The 18,691-nt window shown below is 46.6% G+C and overlaps 1 protein-coding gene across 1 annotated transcript; it reads left to right on the top strand.

Moving 5' to 3' along the window:
• The first annotated feature begins 17,627 nt into the window (after positions 1–17,627).
• LOC122022804 (pectinesterase inhibitor 28-like) lies at positions 17,628–18,182 on the top strand. The gene has a single exon (XM_042580920.1). It carries the CDS (start codon positions 17,628–17,630, stop codon positions 18,180–18,182), a length of 555 nt encoding a protein of 184 aa, XP_042436854.1.
• The last annotated feature ends 509 nt before the right edge of the window (positions 18,183–18,691 follow it).

Below are 18,691 nucleotides of genomic sequence, written 5' to 3' on the forward strand. Positions count from 1 at the left end.
CTTCCGGGCGCCTGGAATGTGACGTAGCTGCACAAATCGTGATGCTCCACATGGCGACGACTCAGCTGGATATAATTTGCCTTCCGGGCGCCCGGACCTCCGGGCGCCCAGATCCCCTCCGGGCGCCCGGACCACCTTGTTCCAGAAAACTCCCTTTTCTTGCAAAACAATGTTAGTCCGAGGCAATATATATCCTGCAACATAGATTGTTAGCACATTTTATAATAGTATAAATTAGCACAAATAGTATGACTTAGATTCCGTCTTTCCGAAACCGGAATCTAGTCACGATCTCGACTTAGATATCCGAAATGGATCTAAGCCGGATCGACGCCTAATGTTCCCTTCCCGGGAACGCGTCCTCGCAGTCACTCCCCTCACTTACCTGCCAGACGTCCAGTCAGCCCGTCGACCCGTCTGGACTTCTCGCCAAGCGTCCGGTCAGTCCGTCGACCCGCTTGGACTTCTCGCCAAGCGTCCGGTCAGCCCGTCGACGCGCTTGGACTTCTCGCCAGCTATCCGGTCAGCCCGTCGACCTAGCTGGACTTCGTGCCAGACATCCGGTCAGCCCGTCGACCTGTCTGGACTTCTCCTGCACACTCGATTAAAGTGTCAGATAACAACAAAACTAACTTAACCTATTTGTCATTCATCAAAACCTAGGTTAGACCGTTAGTGCTACCCGCACCAACAATACCGATCGACTACTAAACTATTCATCACTACGAAGGTATCAGGTGAGGTAAAGACATTCTATCAATAAGCAAACCGGAGTCGAACAACATGCGATCAATACATATATAGCTCAACAAGTATAAATGTATCACATGGCAAACGAACAACTGTAAACATAAGAAAGCAACAATAAAGAAACAACAACATAAGTAGGTATAATAATAATAAAAGCGTATGCACTGATGGTCACTCCCGCCCATCCCTCTACACCACGACCCCTGTATGGTCGAGAGACCGGGTCAGTGACAAACTGTACAACACTCCAGCTACCACTCTCTTGAGTGGCCGAGTGGACAGTGGCATAGTAGCTAACTAGCTACATCTGCGACGGGGGTCTCTGCTGTAGGATCGAAAAAAATTTAGATATCTCCACAATAGCATGATATTGTCCACTTTGGGCTTAAGCCCTCATGGTTTTGCTCTTGGGTTCTACCCAAAAGGCCTCATGCCAATAGAGATATCTTTTCTCTTATAAACCCATGATCTTTTCCATGTGTTTTCAATATGGGACTATGTTTGCAACCTTGCAACCCCAACAATCCCCCCTCAAACAAAGGACCATAGGCTTCCCACATCCGATCCTCGAACCACCAGGTCTTCCTGCCCCTCAGTCCACCCGACCTACTAGGACTTCATTGCCTAGTCGCAACTAGGACTTCCTGCCTGGTGTCTGGTCCTCTTGATCCGAACATAGGAGCCCTCACTTTCTTTGTTCGAGGTCAATATTGTACCCACATGACTCAATAAGACCATAGCTTTTGTGCACAGTCGGTCGTTAAACCTTCTGGCAGTCCGGGCTCTGATATCAATTGTTGGTGCAGCGGGGACCGACAAGAGGGGGGTGAATTGCCTGCAATAAATATTATACCCTCCTCAAAGCTTTTCAACTCTTAAAATAAAGCAACAATAATAAAACTAATAGCAGAAATAAAAGGAGACACAAGTTAACCTGGTTACAACCAAGAGGGTTGTTAATCCAGGGCAGTAAGAAAAGCGCAGTAAGAAAACTCCTTCTCTGAAGGCGGAGAAGCCTTTTACACTTTTGACAGCACAGTAGTTGCTAAGAGAATGAGAGTACAAGAGTTGTTATTTCGTTCGAGTTCGTTGTGTCTAAAGCTACCTGAGACCCTCTTTATATAGGGGTTCTCGAGCTTATCAGATCACCTGATCCTTCGGGATCAGGTTTGACTCGAGAGGGATCGGTCGATCGATCCCTAGGTTCAGTCGACCGAACCTGCTGTACCTGCCCAGTCTTCCGTCCAGGTGCAATCTCTGAGGATTGAGCTTTGGTTCGGTCGACCGATCGGCCAACGGTCCTCCAGCTGAGTTGGCCCAATCAAACTGCTCGACTTGGTCTCAGGATAAACTTGGGTTCGGTCGACCGATCAACATATTCGGTCGACCGATAAGCTCCACCAACGTTCATCCTCTGACGTGGCATCTGACGTGTCTGCTGAGGTTGGTTTATGGTAAAGAGAGGTTCGGTCGACCGATCAAGGGGTTCGGTCGACCGAACCCCTTGACAAGTCAACTTCTAGTTGACTTGTTCTGGTTCGGCTTCCTTGGGTGATTTTGGCCATCCGGAATAGGGCTCACCCGAACCCAGTTCCCGGCCTTCTCCTCGAGCAGTCTTCCGTCCCGGCTTTACGTCCCTCGAACACCGCGCATGTTCTTCACGCCCACCGGGTGTACTCTTCCGCAACTCTCTCGTCCTTCGGACGCACCGAGCCCGTCGGCTCCCTTCTCGTGCCGTCCTTCTTGCTAGCTGCGTCTTCCGCTCGACTTCCTGTGCTCCTAAGCTCCTGCACACTTAGACACAGGGATCAAACACAAAACAGGACCTAACCTGAGCTTGGTTGATCACATCAAAACTACCACGGGGTTCAACACCTACTGCCCGCAACTCCAGCTTCCTCTACTCATGAGTGAGCGAGTGGGGGCACGACAGAATAAGTGGCATCTGCTCCAGCTACCACTCTCTCGAGTGGTCGAGCGTGCAACCCTAGTAAACGACTCTCTCGACCACAAGGGAGAATTTATCGTTAACATGCATGCAATGATATGATGCGCAAAATACAACAACCATCATATACATATAAACAGGAATCAGGTATGCTACATGAAGCCAGTATGCTCAACACAGTACATAAATAAACAACAATCAAACCATACAAGGTTGGTATCTAATATCTGCTACACATCATAGATGGCAACAAGAGACTATATGGATATAGAAATGAATATCTCAAAGGTTTGAGTAGAAGTATCAAACGTAAGAAAAATACGAGTAGACTCAAGATAAACACAAAAACTATATGGATAAATAGCTCATGCACTAAAATCAATATACTAAAGAAACAAAGCAGGAAGTACCCGCCTTAAATGTAGATCGAGCTAAACAATCCCCCGCGTCGAAGTGCTCGTCTCGAAACAACGTCCTGCAAATCATATACTGTACAATTTAGCTAATTTCATAATCAACAACTAGCTAAATTCAAATCTAATTTAATTAGGGAAAATCCCTAATCCAACTATGAATCTCGATTCGCCCAAATCCATTGGTTAAATTAGATTTAACCCAACCTTATCAACTCTTTAATTGATTCATATAGCAATCCATTTACTAATAAGTCAATTCAACACAAATCCAACATACTTAATTCATCCAATTGATTAATTTAAGTTTAATCATATCATCCAACAAAATCCAATAATCCTCAATCAAAACCGAGTGTTTCATCTTCCAATTCACATTCATATTAAGTAACCCATATATAACCAAACCTAGCACCATAATCAAATAACAACCAAATCATCAACAAAATGCACACTAATCTCCAAACACACAAATAAATCAATTCTATCAGAGCAAATCAATAACAGATCAGAAGTAGAAAAATCCAGAGGAGAGTCACTAAAGCACACTCACCCTAATATGCAGAAAGAAATCAAACGCCTATGCTTCAGCCAAGAATTGTTCTGTGGAAACCAATCCCTAGCCGGCTATTTCTTCTTTAACTCGGATCTCTAACGGTAGATGAACCAAAGAAAGTCAACGATCTTCTCAACGAGGTTCCGTCAGCACATGGTTTGGATGCCTCACCTTAGTCCTGATAGGAGAAAACCTTACATCAGAAACCAAGGAGACAGAATCCAAGAATCCATAATATTTCCACACAAATCATACCTAAACAATTACTATGGGCCCTAGATGTCGAATCGTCGACGATCGCGCACAAGAAATGCCAGAGGAGGTGATAGCTCCTCCCGTCCCGGCAACGGCGAAGCTATCGGAATCGATGACGCTGTGGCTCAGCGTCCGTCGAGCGACACGGTGTCGGCAGTGTCCGCGGGCAGCATGGCATCAGGTGGTGTCGGCAGTGTTGGGCAGAGGAGGGGAAAGTGACGGGGAAGAAGGTGGTATCACGCGGTGGTGCGGCGTCTCGGGTGCTCGCGTGAGGGAGCGCCGGCGATAGTGATGCTGGAACTCGCGAGAGGGAGAAGGAAGAAGGCAGTCGGCGATAGATTTGGGGAGAAAAGGGTTCGGCGAAGGGGGAGGAGGAGGTGTCGCGAGGTGAGGGCTTGGGGAAGAAAGGGGTCGACGGTGTGGGAGCTAGGGTATTCCAAACATGTTTTCTTACAACCCAATAATTGATCCATTAAAATACGTTATATGAGCTCCGAAAAATTCTAAAAAATTTCTAAAAATTCTTAAAAAATCCAATAAAATTATTTCTCAAGTAACTTTATTATTTATTTAATATTTGGATGCTATATTTTACATATTATTTCATCATTTTTCAACTTACCTAGAGGATTTTATCATTTCCTAAAATTCCCCACTCGGTTCAGTAAAAAGCCGAATTCACATCATTAATCTATTTTTGCCTTGTGCAGCTTAATCAAGCCTCTTTTGAAGACAAAGTTACCCCTGAATACCAAAACATTTTTTCTAGCTGTCAGCGAGGACAGTCTCCTAAAAATTGGATGAACGAAAAAGTTTATAATATAATACATAAATACCTGTAAATTATTATCTCAGTTTATAAATTAAATTTAGTAAGAATGAGACCCATGCAGTAATTTTTTATATTAGATATTAAATTAATAAAAATAAATATTATATTTGATGTTAATTAAAAAATTGAGAAAGATTTATTTTTTAATATCATCGATTAAATATATTTATAAAAAAATATTTATTGTTATTAATCCTAATATATGAGACTAAAAAAAAATGATAAAACATAATTTTATATAAAAAAATACCTCTAATAGGTTAGATTTATTTTTTATGACCTTTTAATAACTGGAGCCGAGTGTGGGTTTAAGTTAAAGATGCTAATTCAAAGTTGTTTGATTTATAAAACATATTATTTTAAAGTAAAAAATTCAAATAAAAAAATAAGTAGATAGTGAGCATAGGGATCAAAATAAATCGGGTTCAGGTCAGATTCTATATTTTTCATTTTTATACTCATCAAATATAGGATATCGGATGGATATACCTATACCTATTAAAGAATGAATACATGTTGAATTTATCTTCTTTTTTTTTTTTTTCAAATCTGTAGTAAAGTTGCTAGTATATGTTTCCGATATGGCCTTTGATCTTGTCCGAATGAAGGAAGTTGGAAAGTCGGAAATGGGATGACTGTTGAAGGGATGAAAACTTTGATCCTGCAAATAAAACCAAAATCAGGGAAGGAGTTCCTGGCGTTGGCCTCTAACGCTCAAGTCAAAATCAGGAAGAGAGAATGAAGTAATCAAGAAAATAGAAAATCTTGCCTTCCTCATACCTGACATCTCTTTTTATACCTTTTCCTGTGATCGTTCATCTACCCTTATTTAATGATATTAATTGCCAGAGGAAGACTTATTTGTCTTGACTTCTGTGCATTAATGATAAGTGTAGTGTTCTTCTTTTCCTTGGCTTCTTTGTATTTAATGATATATGGCACGTTCTCTTTTGTTTTCTCGTCTCTTCCTGTATAGGGTCATTCCTTGAGCCGGACGAGTGGTCCGAGCGGCTCATTTCACTACCGACCGGCTCATGATGCCCCGACCGACCGGGTGATGTTCGCTCGGCCACTCCTTTGCCGATCGGGATAACTGTGAGCCCGACGTTGACCACCTTGACTTTGACTGACACCGTATCAATTGACCCGTGACAGGTGGACTCTCCCTTATCACCGCATCACAAACCTCTCTCTCAAATCTAGTCGAAGGAGGTTACAGGTTCGACTGACTAGACAACTAGTTCTTGGCTATTTTATACGTACGATCAGAATATACGGTCCCTCATTTTATGATCTGCGCATCAACCAACGCCACTCGGTCTATCTGTCCATGGCCAACGAACGCTCGGAGGGTCTCTATGCCAAGCGGGGAAATGAGCAGTGACACTTTGGAGAATTCTTAAGGCGCGCTTCTTCGAGCGATCTTGGTCATCATTAACGTCACCCATATTTCTCGAAGCTCGTGTAAATCCTTGACAATCATGGCCAAGCACACGACCATACCTTTGTAATTAAGCACATTAAATGCTCCCGATGATCGAATGACATGCGTCTACTACTGCCACCGTATGCCCAATGTGACAGGCGAATATTCATCAGTCCCGAGACGTTCGCCATTTCGAAATGAATGACTAGATCTACTTTCAGGTTTTCGCACCGCCGAATCGAACGGTTGATAGTAACCGACTGTGAGCTTCAAAAGCCGCGCATGGGCCGTCGTCTTCAATTTGTGTCGCCTTCATCTGTGAGCATCTCAGAAAGACCGCGCTTTACTCCTTCACAGTCTTCCTCCGGCGATCTCTGCAATCTTTCTAGTAAGCCATCATCCCCCTTCGATCGAAGCTGTTCGTTGCTCTTAGTGTCCCCTTTCCCAGTCGCATTTCATTGCTTCCCATTGATTTTTGGTTTCGATGGCAAGCTCCTCACAAACTCATGCTTCTGTCCCTGGACTCTGGTACACATCCCTTGAGTCCAGGTTAGACGGAGGCGATGTTGAGAGTTTGGGAGACGTTTTTGAAATTCCTTCTGATTACCAAATTGGCACCCTCAGCTTTCGACTGTCTGAATGAACCACCACCCAGTTTCGTAACCTTTTTTAGGGATCAATTTACCACTGGTCTGCGGTTTCCGATTCACCCTTTTTTCTCAGCTATTTGCAAATATTTTCGTATCTTTTTACATTAATTAGTGTCAAACTCCTTTCGGATGTTGTGTGAGGTCGTCTTCCTATTCTGCCTGCACGACATTCCCCTTACTCCTCGGCTCTTCCATTATTTCTACTATCCCAAGTTGTCTGAGCCGAGGACTTTTCTTTTCCAAGCCCGAGTGACCTTGTTTTCTTTGATAAGATGTCGTCCTCCAATAAACATTGGAAGGACTACTATTTTTTTTGTCCGCTTTCCCGAGTGGCCTGACTTCCAGACCAGATGGTAATTAGCGGCTCCGAATCCTCCAGAGCTCAAGAAATACAAGAGTCGCTCGGACTACCTTTACGCAACTTCTTGCTTGGTTGGTCAGAAGTATCATATACACAAGTTGCTACTGGAGGGTGTTCTATACGTGTTCGACCCGAGCCTAATCCGCACAAGACTTCCGTGTAGCCTAGGTGTTGGCACGGGAAGCATCCGACAGTCGAACTTGTGTTTTGATTATGTTAAAGGGTTCAAAGTTAGGTTGTTTTGTTATCTAATGTGTTTGAATGAGCTTGTAGGAAAGTCCTAAGTGTACTTAGGAAAAAGTCTTAACTGTGGTTAAGCAGGTGGAAAATCCTAGGGGGAGGTAACCCTAGGTCCTAAGGGGTGGTAACCCTAAGTGGGAAGTCTTGGCGGGTCGAGGGCTTCGGGTAAAAGTCTTAGAGTCGAGGACTCTAGGTGGAAAGTCCTGGTGTCGCGAACCAGGTGAAAGATTGGGCGGGTTGTGAAGCAGACGTCCAGCAGAAAGTCCTGGAGCCTCGGACTTCGAGCAAAAGTCCAGTTGGTCTGGAGGATCAACTGGGAATAGGTAAACTCTCCTGAGTGGAGTAGGTTAGGATGCGTTCCCCGGTGAGAGAACAGTAGACGTCGGTTCGATCAAGAGTTTCCGGTCGGAAATCTGAAGTTAGAATCGGACAGTCCGATGATTGTCAAATACTCTATTTAACATGTCCATATTGTGCTAACTTTGTTTTGTAAGGTATAGTTGGTTTGTTGGACTAAGTATCTTGCAGGAAGCAAATTGGATAACTTTGCCTCAGATGAGCAGTACCCGAGTCGCCCTCCATGGAGCTTGGAGGCGCCTCGGGTTGTATGCAGAGATTGCCTCGCAGCTTGGCGCAAGGGCACCCTCATGGAGCTTGAGGGCCCCCTGGACATTGGCGCGAGGGCACCCTCATGGAGTTTGAGGGTGCCCTGGACCTTGTGCGAGGGCACCCTCATGGAGGTTGAAGGCGCCCTTAGGTGGGTAGGCTGTGACCGGGTCGGAGCTCATCCTCGCTGTCGATTCGACGTGGATGAGGGTGCCCTCCATGTTTTTGAGGGCACCCTCCATAGGCTATAAAAGGCAGTCTCGAGCAGCAGCCTTAGACAATAACAAAATCGCAATCTATCTTCTCCGTGCTGCTCAAAAGATGATCCAGAAAAGCTATAGCAAGACCCCGACGACAGGAGCTTTAAACTTATTATTTTCTGTTGTCGGTATACACTTTATTACTGCTTTAATTGTACTTCAAAATGTAATATTCACATACTTATAGTGATTGCCCAAAGTAAATGCTCAACGAGCGTGGGCCTTGGAGTAGGAGTCACCCCAGACTCCGAACCAAGTAAATCTTGGAGATTGTGTGTTTGTTTGTTTATTATTTTCGCTGTATTTTACTTTGAGTTTTCCGAAACGAAAGTGAAAGCCACGAGCACTATTCACCCCCCTCTAGCGCTTTCGATCCAACACTAGGTACGCTCCTTCTTGGCCTAACTTTTGAATCTGACTGATTTCTTCCTTTCTTGTGCAACCGAAGTCATGTTGCGTGCACGTCTGGCTAGCAAAGCCAAGATTGCTAATGCTGAGATCAATGCGGTAGTCGTGACTGAATTGGAGAGCCGCGGCTTGCGACTGATCGGCTCGCAAGAAGACCCGCTCGGAGAGAGAGAGGGAGCGCCAGCACTGCCTAGAGAAGGGATAGAAAGCAGAACGCACATCTGTGGAGCGATTGGTGCATCGAATCCTCCCCCTATACGACTGTTGGAGATTCCTGTCGAGGGAGCGTCGGACTCAACTTCTTCAGGGGAACCCCTGATAAGCCGTAAGAGGTGCCGGGCGGAGGCCACATCATGATTTGCCTCCTTCGTGTTGTGGATACCCACGAGCACTAGGTCACGCTCCTTCCACTGAGCGGGTTGAAACCTCCACGCCAGCTCCTGCCACGACGACTATTCTCCTAACGTCATCCGATCGGACACCATCCCTATCCGATCTACCCCAGGGAACCATTTGCACTCCGCTAGATGCCTTCATGCCATCGCCTAAGATTCAAAAGTCAGGCATCTGACTGACATCAACATCTCGACCATCTGGAAGGGCGACTTTGGCCCAATCAACCCTGAGCAGTCGACGTCACATTACGGCAACCCTTCATCTTCTAACTGAGGAATGACGCGAGTCAGACGATGCTGAATCTTGAGCCCCCGAGCATCAGATAATCATACAGGGGCTACTCGCACAGATATGGGCTGACACCCGAACCCGTGCAGCAATCATGCCTCCGGGGGCGCTCGCGGATAGTCATACCCAAATGTCTACTAGGGTAACTTTTTTGCATGTTCTTAATTTATCTCCAATCGACTCTTATATGTTTTTAGTTCCTCATAGTATTAGGTGGAGAGTCAAGCCATGTGCCAAAGGTTTACTTTTTTGGAGCAGGAGGTTAAACAGTTGAAGGCGCTGAGCGGACAATCGTTTGCTTCTCAGAAGCGGCTGGAGCAGATGAACACTGAGATGGCTCAGCTAAGAATTGATCTGGCTAAGAGCGCCGAGCTGCTGGAGGCGGAGAAAGAAAAAAATGCCGAGCAAGCCACCCAAATAGCTCGGCTTAATAAACAGGCCAATACCTTTGAAGCCAAAATCCATTCGGCCAACACCAGGAAACTCCAGGCTATTGAAGATCTGGAGATAAAAAATAAAGAGTTTAGGGTGTTGGCTCAAAACATGAAGGATGTTGAGGCCGCGCTGAAGGCAGAGCGAGATGGACGATCGACCGAGCAGACTACATCAAAGGCCCAACTCGCCACAAAGGATGAAGAGCTGACTAAGTTGAAGGAAGAGCTGGACGCCTCCCAAGCGACCCTAGAGACTTATCAAGGAGCTGAGTCGAGTAGGTTTGACCTTATAAAGTAAGCCTATATCCGCTCAGATGCCTTTAATGACAAAGTCACCGATCGGGCTCTTTGTCTATTCGACCTAGCGATTGAAGGGACATTCGGGCAACTCAGGGAAGATGGCTACCTCCCCCGCCGCTCTATCAAGCCAGGTCATCAGTCGAGATAAGTTGACTGCATCGTTGCCTGATGATCTATTAGATTATCTGGAGTGAGCTAGTTGAGAGTTAGTTCTATAAAATTTTGAAGTTTCAATGAATGCTTGTCCGTCTCGCGAGCCTTATCTTCTTTCAACTTGATTTTCAAGCGTCGTGTACTTCCGATCGGCAAAGGTTTATCTACTTAGCCGATCGATCTGATTTGTTCTCATGGTTGCTTGACCATTTTAGTATAGACGAGGGTTTAAGGTCGCCACTCGACCGTTGATGAAAACTAGGGTTTAAGGTCGTTACTTGACCGCTGATGTAGACAGGGGTTTAAGGTCGCCGCTCGACAGTTGGTGAAGACTAGGATTTAAGGTCGTCGCTTGATCGCTGATGATGACAGGGGTTTAATGTCGCCGCTCGACCGTCGGTAAAAATTAGGGTTTAAGGTCGCCGCTTGACCGCTGACGACGACAGGGGTTTAAGGGCGTCGCTCGACCGCTGATGTAGACAGGGGTTTAAGGTCACCGCTTGACTGTCAGTGAAGACTAGGGTTTAAGGTCACCGCTCGACTGCTGATGACGACAGGGGTTTAAGGTCGCCGCTCGACGGTCGGTGAAGACTAGGGTTTAAGGTCACCACTTGACCGCTGACGTAGATAGGAGTTTAAGGTCACCGCTCGACCGTTGGTGAAGACTAGGGTTTAAGGTCACCGCTTGACCGTTGATGACAACAGGGGTTTAAGGTCGTCTTTCAACTGTCGGTGAAGAATAGGGTTTAAGGTCATCGCTCAACTGCTGACGTAGATAGGGGTTTAAGGTCGCCGGTTGACCGTTGATGTAGATAGAGGTTTACAGTCATCGCTCGACTTTTAACTTGGCCTGATCTACCCAAGAGTCTAGAGAACTTTGGTTTTTATTCATGTTGGCCCTGCATTCAGAAGGCATATACACAAGTACATTTATATTTGCTCATGCACCTCTCACCCGAGCCTATAGAATTGAAGATGATTCGCGCTCCATGGTTGCTTGAGTCATTTCACATTTTTATTTTTCAAGTAATAGGCCCCCGAGCGGAGTTTCTGTACGACCTTGTAAGGTCCCACCCATGGTGCCTCGAGTTTGGTGGCATCACCGACCAGCTTGATTCTCTTCCAGACCATATCACCGACCTAGAAGGATCTCGGGATCACCCTCCTGTTGTAGTTCTGCCTCATTTGTTATCGGTAAGCCATTAGCCGAACGACCGCTTTTTCCTGCACTTCATCCACCAAGTTGAGTTCCATTAGCCTTCACTTGCTATTTCCTTCGTCGTAGAGTCGCACCCAGTCAAATTCTACTCCAACCTCTATAGGAACCACCGCTTCTCCTCCGTACACCAGCTAGAATAGTGTTACGTCAGTCAACTCCTTTGGAGTCATGCGAAGTGCCCATAAAACACTTGGGAGCTCGTCGACCCAGCTACCTTCTGCGTGGTCGAGCCGAGATCGTAAGCCTCTGAGAATCTCTCGATTTGTGACCTCCGCCTGATCGTTGCTCTGGGGGGAGGCGACTGATGCGAAGGCTTACTGGATGTCATATCCTTCACACCACTCCCGGAGCTTCTAATCCACGAACTGCCTCCCATTATCCGAGATGAGTCGGCGAGAGATGTCGAACCGACAAAGGATATGCTGCTAAATGAACTTGATGACCATTTGCTCGCTTATCTTTGCCAGGGGTTCAACCTCCACCCATTTTGAAAAGTAGTCCACAGCAACGAGCAGGAACCTTCGTTGACCGGTCGCCATGGGAAATGGTCCTACGATGTCCATGCCCCATTGGTCGAACGGGCAGGATACCGTGGACGACTTCATCTCTTCGGTCGGTCGGTATGAAATATTGTGATACTTTTGGCAGGACAGGCATGCGGCTATCGTCTGAGCGACATCCTCTTGGAGAGTTGGCCAGAAGAATCTTTCGAGCTAGCGAACGGCTGCCCGGATAGCTTCCATAGGAGCCTTGGTGTACTTCTTGCAAGATGTACGCTGTGTCCTCTAGTCCAACACACTTGAGCAAAGGCCTAGAGAAGTCTCTTTTGTACAGCTAATATCCGACCAAGGTAAACAGTCCGACCATCTTCTTTAATAGACGTGTCACTTCCTGGTCAGCCGACATACTTCCCGATCGGAGAAATTCGATTAGTGATGTTCTCCAGTCGCTTGGAAAGACAACTCCCTCCATCCGATCGATATGCACCACCAACGAAACATGTTCGATCGGCTGGCTGATCATGATCGGTGATAATAAACTAGCTAACTTAGCCAGTTCATCAGCTGCTTGATTGTCCGCTAGGGGAATCTTTTGTATAGTGACTTCTTTAAAATTTATCTTTAATTTTTCGAAGGCTTCTGCATATAACTTGAGTCAGGGGTTGCTTATCTCGAACACCCCCGTCAGCTGCTGGGCGACCAACTGGGAGTCTGAGTGAATAAGGACCTTTGTGGCTCCGAGATGTCGTGTTGCTTGCAAGCCAGTTATCAAGGCTTCATACTCATCCTCATTGTTGGTGGCGCCGTAATCCAGCCGAACAGAAAGTTGCATTCGGTCTTCCCTTGGGGAAATGAGTAAGATGTCGATCCCGCTGCCTTGTCGGGTAGAAGAGTCATCAACATATATTCTCCAAGTTGTTTCTGATTCGTCGTTCTAGATCTCTGTGACGAAATCAGCCAAGACTTGAGCTTTTATCGTCGATCGGGGCTACTATTGGATGTCGAACTCACTTAATTTAGTAGTCCACTTGATTAGCCGATTGGATGCTTTTGGGTTGAGGAGAACTCTTCCCAAGGTATTGTTGGTTATCACGATGATTGGATAGGAGAGTTAGTATGAGTGGAGTCTCCGAGCGGCTAGTACCAACGCGTAAGCTAATTTTTCCAGACCAGTGTAGCGAGATTCAACGTCTTTCAATATATGACTTAAAAAATACACGAGTTGTTGCTCTTTCCCATTCTTCTTAACTAATGTCGAGCTAACCACATTTTCGGTGGACGACAGATAAATCCAGAGCAGCTCTCCTGCACCCGGCTTAGCTAATATAGGCAAGGAGTTGAGATAATTTTTGAGTTCTTCGAACGCCCGGTCGCACTCCGTATCCCACTGGAATTTAGTCGTCCGATGCAGCACCTTGAAGAATGGTAGGCTCCGGTCGGATGATTTGAATATGAATCTGGACAGAGTGGTAATACGCTCGGTCAACCTTTGAGCTTCCTTCAAGTTGCGTGGTGGTGACATATCTTATAGAGCCTTGACCTTGCTTGGATTCGCCTCAATCCCCCGCTCGGTGACTATATATCCTAGGAATCAGCCGCTTTTGGTACCGAACAAGTACTTGTTTGGGTTTAGCTTTATTCCATAAGCCCTCAAGGTTTGACAGGTGTCCTTGATGTCTATGCAAAGATTAATAGCTCTTGGAGATTTTATGAGTATGTCGTCGGCATATACCTCTATGTTTCGGTCGATTTGCTTCTGGAACACCTTATTCATGAGCCTCTGGTAGGTGGCACCAGCGTTCTTTAGTCTGAACGACATGACGTTGTAGCAGAATGTTTCGTCAGCTGTGATGAAGTTGACCTTTTCTTGATCTTCTCGGGCGAGCGACACTTGGTGATAACCTTGATATGCGTCAAGCATGCAGATCAGCTTGCAGCCGGTTGTAGAGTCCACCATTTGATCTATTCGAGGTAGCGGATAGAAATCCTTCGGGCATGCTTTATTTACGTCACGAAAGTCTATGCAGGCCCTCCATTTGTTATCTAGCTTGGGGACCAGTACGATATTAGCAATCCAGCTCAGAAATTGTACCTCCCGTATGTGACCGACCTCCAGTAATTTCTCTATCTCCACTCGGATGACCAAGTTTTGTTCCATTCTGAAGTCCCTTCTCTTTTGCTTTACTGGCCGAGCATCCGGTCGGATGTGTAGCTCATGCTGAGCCACACTCGGCGAAATATTGGAAAGCTCATGTGTCGTCCAAGAAAACACATCATCATTCTGTCTGAGGCAAGCTACCAGTTCCGTCTTTTTCTCGTCCTCCAAATCGACAACAATGAAGGTAGTTGCTTCCAGGCGGTCAGGATGGATCTGAACTCCTTTTTCTTCATAGACTAGAGTGGGGGGGGGGGGGGGGGGTTCAATGATGGCGTTCACCTCCAGGCGAGGTGTCTTCCGAGCAGCTCGTGCTTCCATTCTGACCATCTCAACGTAGCAACATCGAGCGACTAACTGATCTCTTTTGACTTCTCCTACTTTTTCATCCACTGGGATTTTGATCTTCTGGTAGTAGGTGGACAACACCGCTCAGAACTCATTGAGTGTCGGTTGGCCCAAAATAACGTTGTAAGCCGAGGGCGCATCTGCCATTATGAAATTTGAGATCCTTATCCGCTTCAGGGGTTCTTCTCCGAGTGAGATGGCCAACTTAATCTGGCCGATTGGGAACACTTCGTTGCCCATGAAGCCGTAGAGTGGTATTGACATGGGCAGCAGTTAACTCCGGTCGATTTGTAATTGATCGAAGGCCTTCCTGTATATGATATTTACCGAGCTACCTGTATCAATAAAAGTTCGATGGACTATATAGTTGGAGATTACCGCTCGGATGATTAATGCATTATCATGAGGGACCTCCACTCCCTCCAAATCCTTACGGCCGAAGCTAATCTCGGGTCCCTCAGCTTTTTCCTTGCTGTAGCCAACAGAATGTATCTCGAGCCGCCAAGCATGCAACTTCCTTGCTCGGTTAGAATTTTCGCCAGTCGATCCATCAACAATCATTCCTATCTCCCCTCGAGTGGAGTTACTCCAGTTCTCTTCTTCCCTTGCGAACGACCTAGTCTGTTCAGAAGAGGCTTGGGCAGGAATTCGATCCCTATGGTGTTGACATGGCTCGGTCGTCCTCTCCTTCCTTCGTTCTGCAGATCGACTTCGATGATGCCGAACTGGAGGCAGCGAACGGCGGCGGTATCCATGTAGAATCAACCTATTAGCTGCCAGGTAATAGCAGTCTCTGGTGTTGTGCGTTGCTGATTGGTGGAAATTGCAAAACATTGGTGCCCACCTCTTGACTCCTAGACAAGCGGCCGCCACCTGCTGTACGACATGTGGTTTAGTCTCCTGGTGTGAAGGGGCTCCTGACCGAGGTCCTTTTGGTTGTTGGTGACTGCTCGACTAACGTCGCTCGGATGTCACTGCGGGATCGGCGGTTGTCTCTTTCTTCCTTGTAGCCTAGGCTTCTTCCACATTAATTTACTCATTGACCTTCTTTTGGAGATGACCAAAGTCCTTCGGAGGCCGCTGAATGAGCAATCAGAAGAACTCTCCCTCGGTGAGCTCTTGGGTGAAGGCGTTCACCAATACATCTGAGGAGACTGCTGGAATGTCCATCGCCACCTGATTAAATAGCTGGATATAGGCCCTCAAGGCCTCTCGGGGCCCTTGCTTTAGTGAGAATAGGTTCACTCTAGTCTTCTGGTGGCGGCGACTACTAGCAAAGTGATAGAGGAATGCCGCTTAGAAGTCCTTGAAGCTGTATATAGAGCTATTCGACAACCGCTTGAACCACCGTTGCGTTGATCCAGATAAAGTAGTAAGGAAGACTCGGCATTCCACCCCGTCCGTGTACTGGTAAAACGTGGCTAATGGTCGTTGGGATCAGTTGTTTCATTATACTCTCCGATCATTAACGAGGTATAATGCTTTGGCAGAGGGTCATTTAGGATCTCCTCCGAAAATTGTTGATTCACCCGCTCGGGCGAGCCGTCTTCCCTCAGCGCTTTTCCTTTTCATGCATTCCGATCGAGTGTCTCATCTGAGGAAGATCCTCGGTTTCTATCCGCTCGGCCTCTTTCTATTGGGGGAGCGCATGATAGTGCGCAGTTAAAGAGGATTGGCGCATTACGAGCGCCCCTATAGGAGCCGATCAGTCTCCTATTTGGCTCCCGAGCGGAAAGTTGATCTGTTTGATCTTCTCTTTCTCTTTTACTCTGTCGACCTGCTGTAAAGGCAGCTGGCTCATGTATTGGCCGATTGGCCAACACCTATTGTTGTTGCTCTAGTATTTTCGTCGCTCGAGTTTGTATGAGTGCATCGAGTTCTTCTTGCGTCAGTGTCACCGTTGTGAGTCGTCCAATGTCTTCCATCTTCTTCTTCGGATACAGGCAACGTTCCCACAGACGGCGCCAAATTGATCCTGCCCGAATGAAGAAAGCTGGAAAACCGATAATGGGATAACTACTAACGGGATGAAGACTTCGATCCTGCAAACAAAACCAAAACCAAGGAAAGGGTCTCTGATGTTGGCTCTTCGACGCTCAAGTCAAAATCAGGAAGAGAGAATGAAGTAATCAAGAAAATAGAAAATCTTGCCTTCCTCATACCTAACGTTCCCTTTTATACTTTTTTCTGTGATCGTTCATCTGCACTTATTTAATGATATTAATTGCCAGAGGAAGGCTTATTTGTTTTGACTCTATGCATTAATAATAAGTGTAGTGTTCTTCTTTACCTTGGTTTCTTTATATTTAATGATACATGACATGTTCCCTTTTGTTTTCTCGTCTCTTCCTGTATAGCATCATTCTTTGCGCCGGACGAGCAGTTCGAGCGGCTCGTTTCACTATTGACCGGCTCATGATGCTTCGACCGGCCGGGTGATGTCTGCTCGACCACTCCTTTATCGACCAGGATAACTATGAGCCCGACATTGATCGTCTTGATTTTGATCGATACCGTATCAATTGATCCGTAACAGATGAACTCTCTCTTATCACCGCATCAGTCTTATTCTAAGCCTTTACATTATTGATTTATGTAACAACACTTATCCTTAGAGAATAGCCACTTAGACGTTCATATCTCTTTTTTAATATTCTTTTATATACAGACCAAATCCGAAAATCCGATCAGCGTGTCCAGTCCACCTCTATGGGGCTGGCACCCACAACCCAATTATTAAGGGTTCTGCAGCACTATTCCATGTCCCACGGCCTTCCATCTCGAAATCTACCAACAGTTGACTGACTGTCCTACATATGCACTTGCTTTCGAGTCCTAAACTTTAAACCCTAAACCTTATAATTAATCACGAATCCTTTATTAATCAAGCACCGGCACGCTGCGCAGCGGCTAAATCCATAGGGTCAGGCCATGCCCTCTCCCAAAGGGAATGACAGACCTCATGTACTTCCTCCAATACGTACGACTAGCGTAATCAATTCCCTGTGGCTAACTCGACACGCTTTCACTGGACCACATGGCGATCGATCGAATCCTGAGTTGCTCGGGCTGTCTATAAAATTGCGGACTGCGCGTCTCGTCTAGCCACCACCCCAACTTCGGACAGCCATGGCGATGGCAGCTGGCTCCCTCCTCTTCCCTTTCATTTTCCTCCTCGCGCTCCCTCCCGCCGCCGCCTCCCTGCTCCAAGCCACCTGCAGCCTCACCTCCAACTACGCCTTCTGCATGTCGGCGCTGCAGTCCGACCCTCGCAGCCTCAAGGCCGCCGACGTCAAGTCCCTCTCCGCCATCGCCCTCCGCATCGCCTTCGCCGACGCCCGCAGCGCCTCCGCCTGCGCCGCCGGCCTCACCCGCAACGCCACCGAGGCGCGGGCCGCGCTCGCCCTCTCGGCCTGCGCCGACAGGTACCGGAACGCCGGCGAGGCGCTGCGGTGGGCCCTGCGGGCGCTGAAGGAGGAGAACTACGACTACGCCGACGTGCACGTGAGCGCCGCGCAGGAGTACGCCGCCGCCTGCGGCCGCATGTTCCGCCGGAGCCCTGGCGCAGACGGCGGCGAGCCGCCGGTGGCCTACCCGGACGCCATGGCCAAGAGGGAGGAGGACCTCCAGCGCTTGTGTCGCACTGCCTTGGAGATCATATCCCAACTCGGTCGACACCTTTAACGTAACTAATTAATCATATTATTAGTTAATTAATTATGCCTAACTAATTGTCACTGCCCATGCATATCACATGACGAGCAGTGTGGGAAACAGCATCAGCTTTTTCAGTTGATCATGTGATCGAACTAGTTTAAGGTTGAGCACTTTGTTGTAGTACTATTATATTGTTTTTATCTTCTAATTAAATTAATCACTATATTAATTACTTTTGGTCTTGTTCTAATATATAATGCCTACAAGATGGTCTTGATTCTGTTCGAGCGTTGATGCCACATTCCCTAGCTAGCTTTGATTCTGAGAATATGATTTTTAGCTTTCAGAAAAGCCAAAGGCTTTCTTTTCTTTTCCATCCTTAAAACTTTGAAGAGACTTCTTCGGTAAGTATCATGAGGCTTCCATGTGATGTGATTCAATGAACTAAAGGTACTTTTTTTTTTTTAAATGTTTGCACTTATCATGTGGCAAGAGATAGAATTAAGAGCAAAAATATAAATATCCATTAAAATTCT

Source organism: Zingiber officinale, chromosome 9B (assembly GCF_018446385.1).
Source record: "Zingiber officinale cultivar Zhangliang chromosome 9B, Zo_v1.1, whole genome shotgun sequence".
NCBI lineage: Eukaryota > Viridiplantae > Streptophyta > Magnoliopsida > Zingiberales > Zingiberaceae > Zingiber > Zingiber officinale.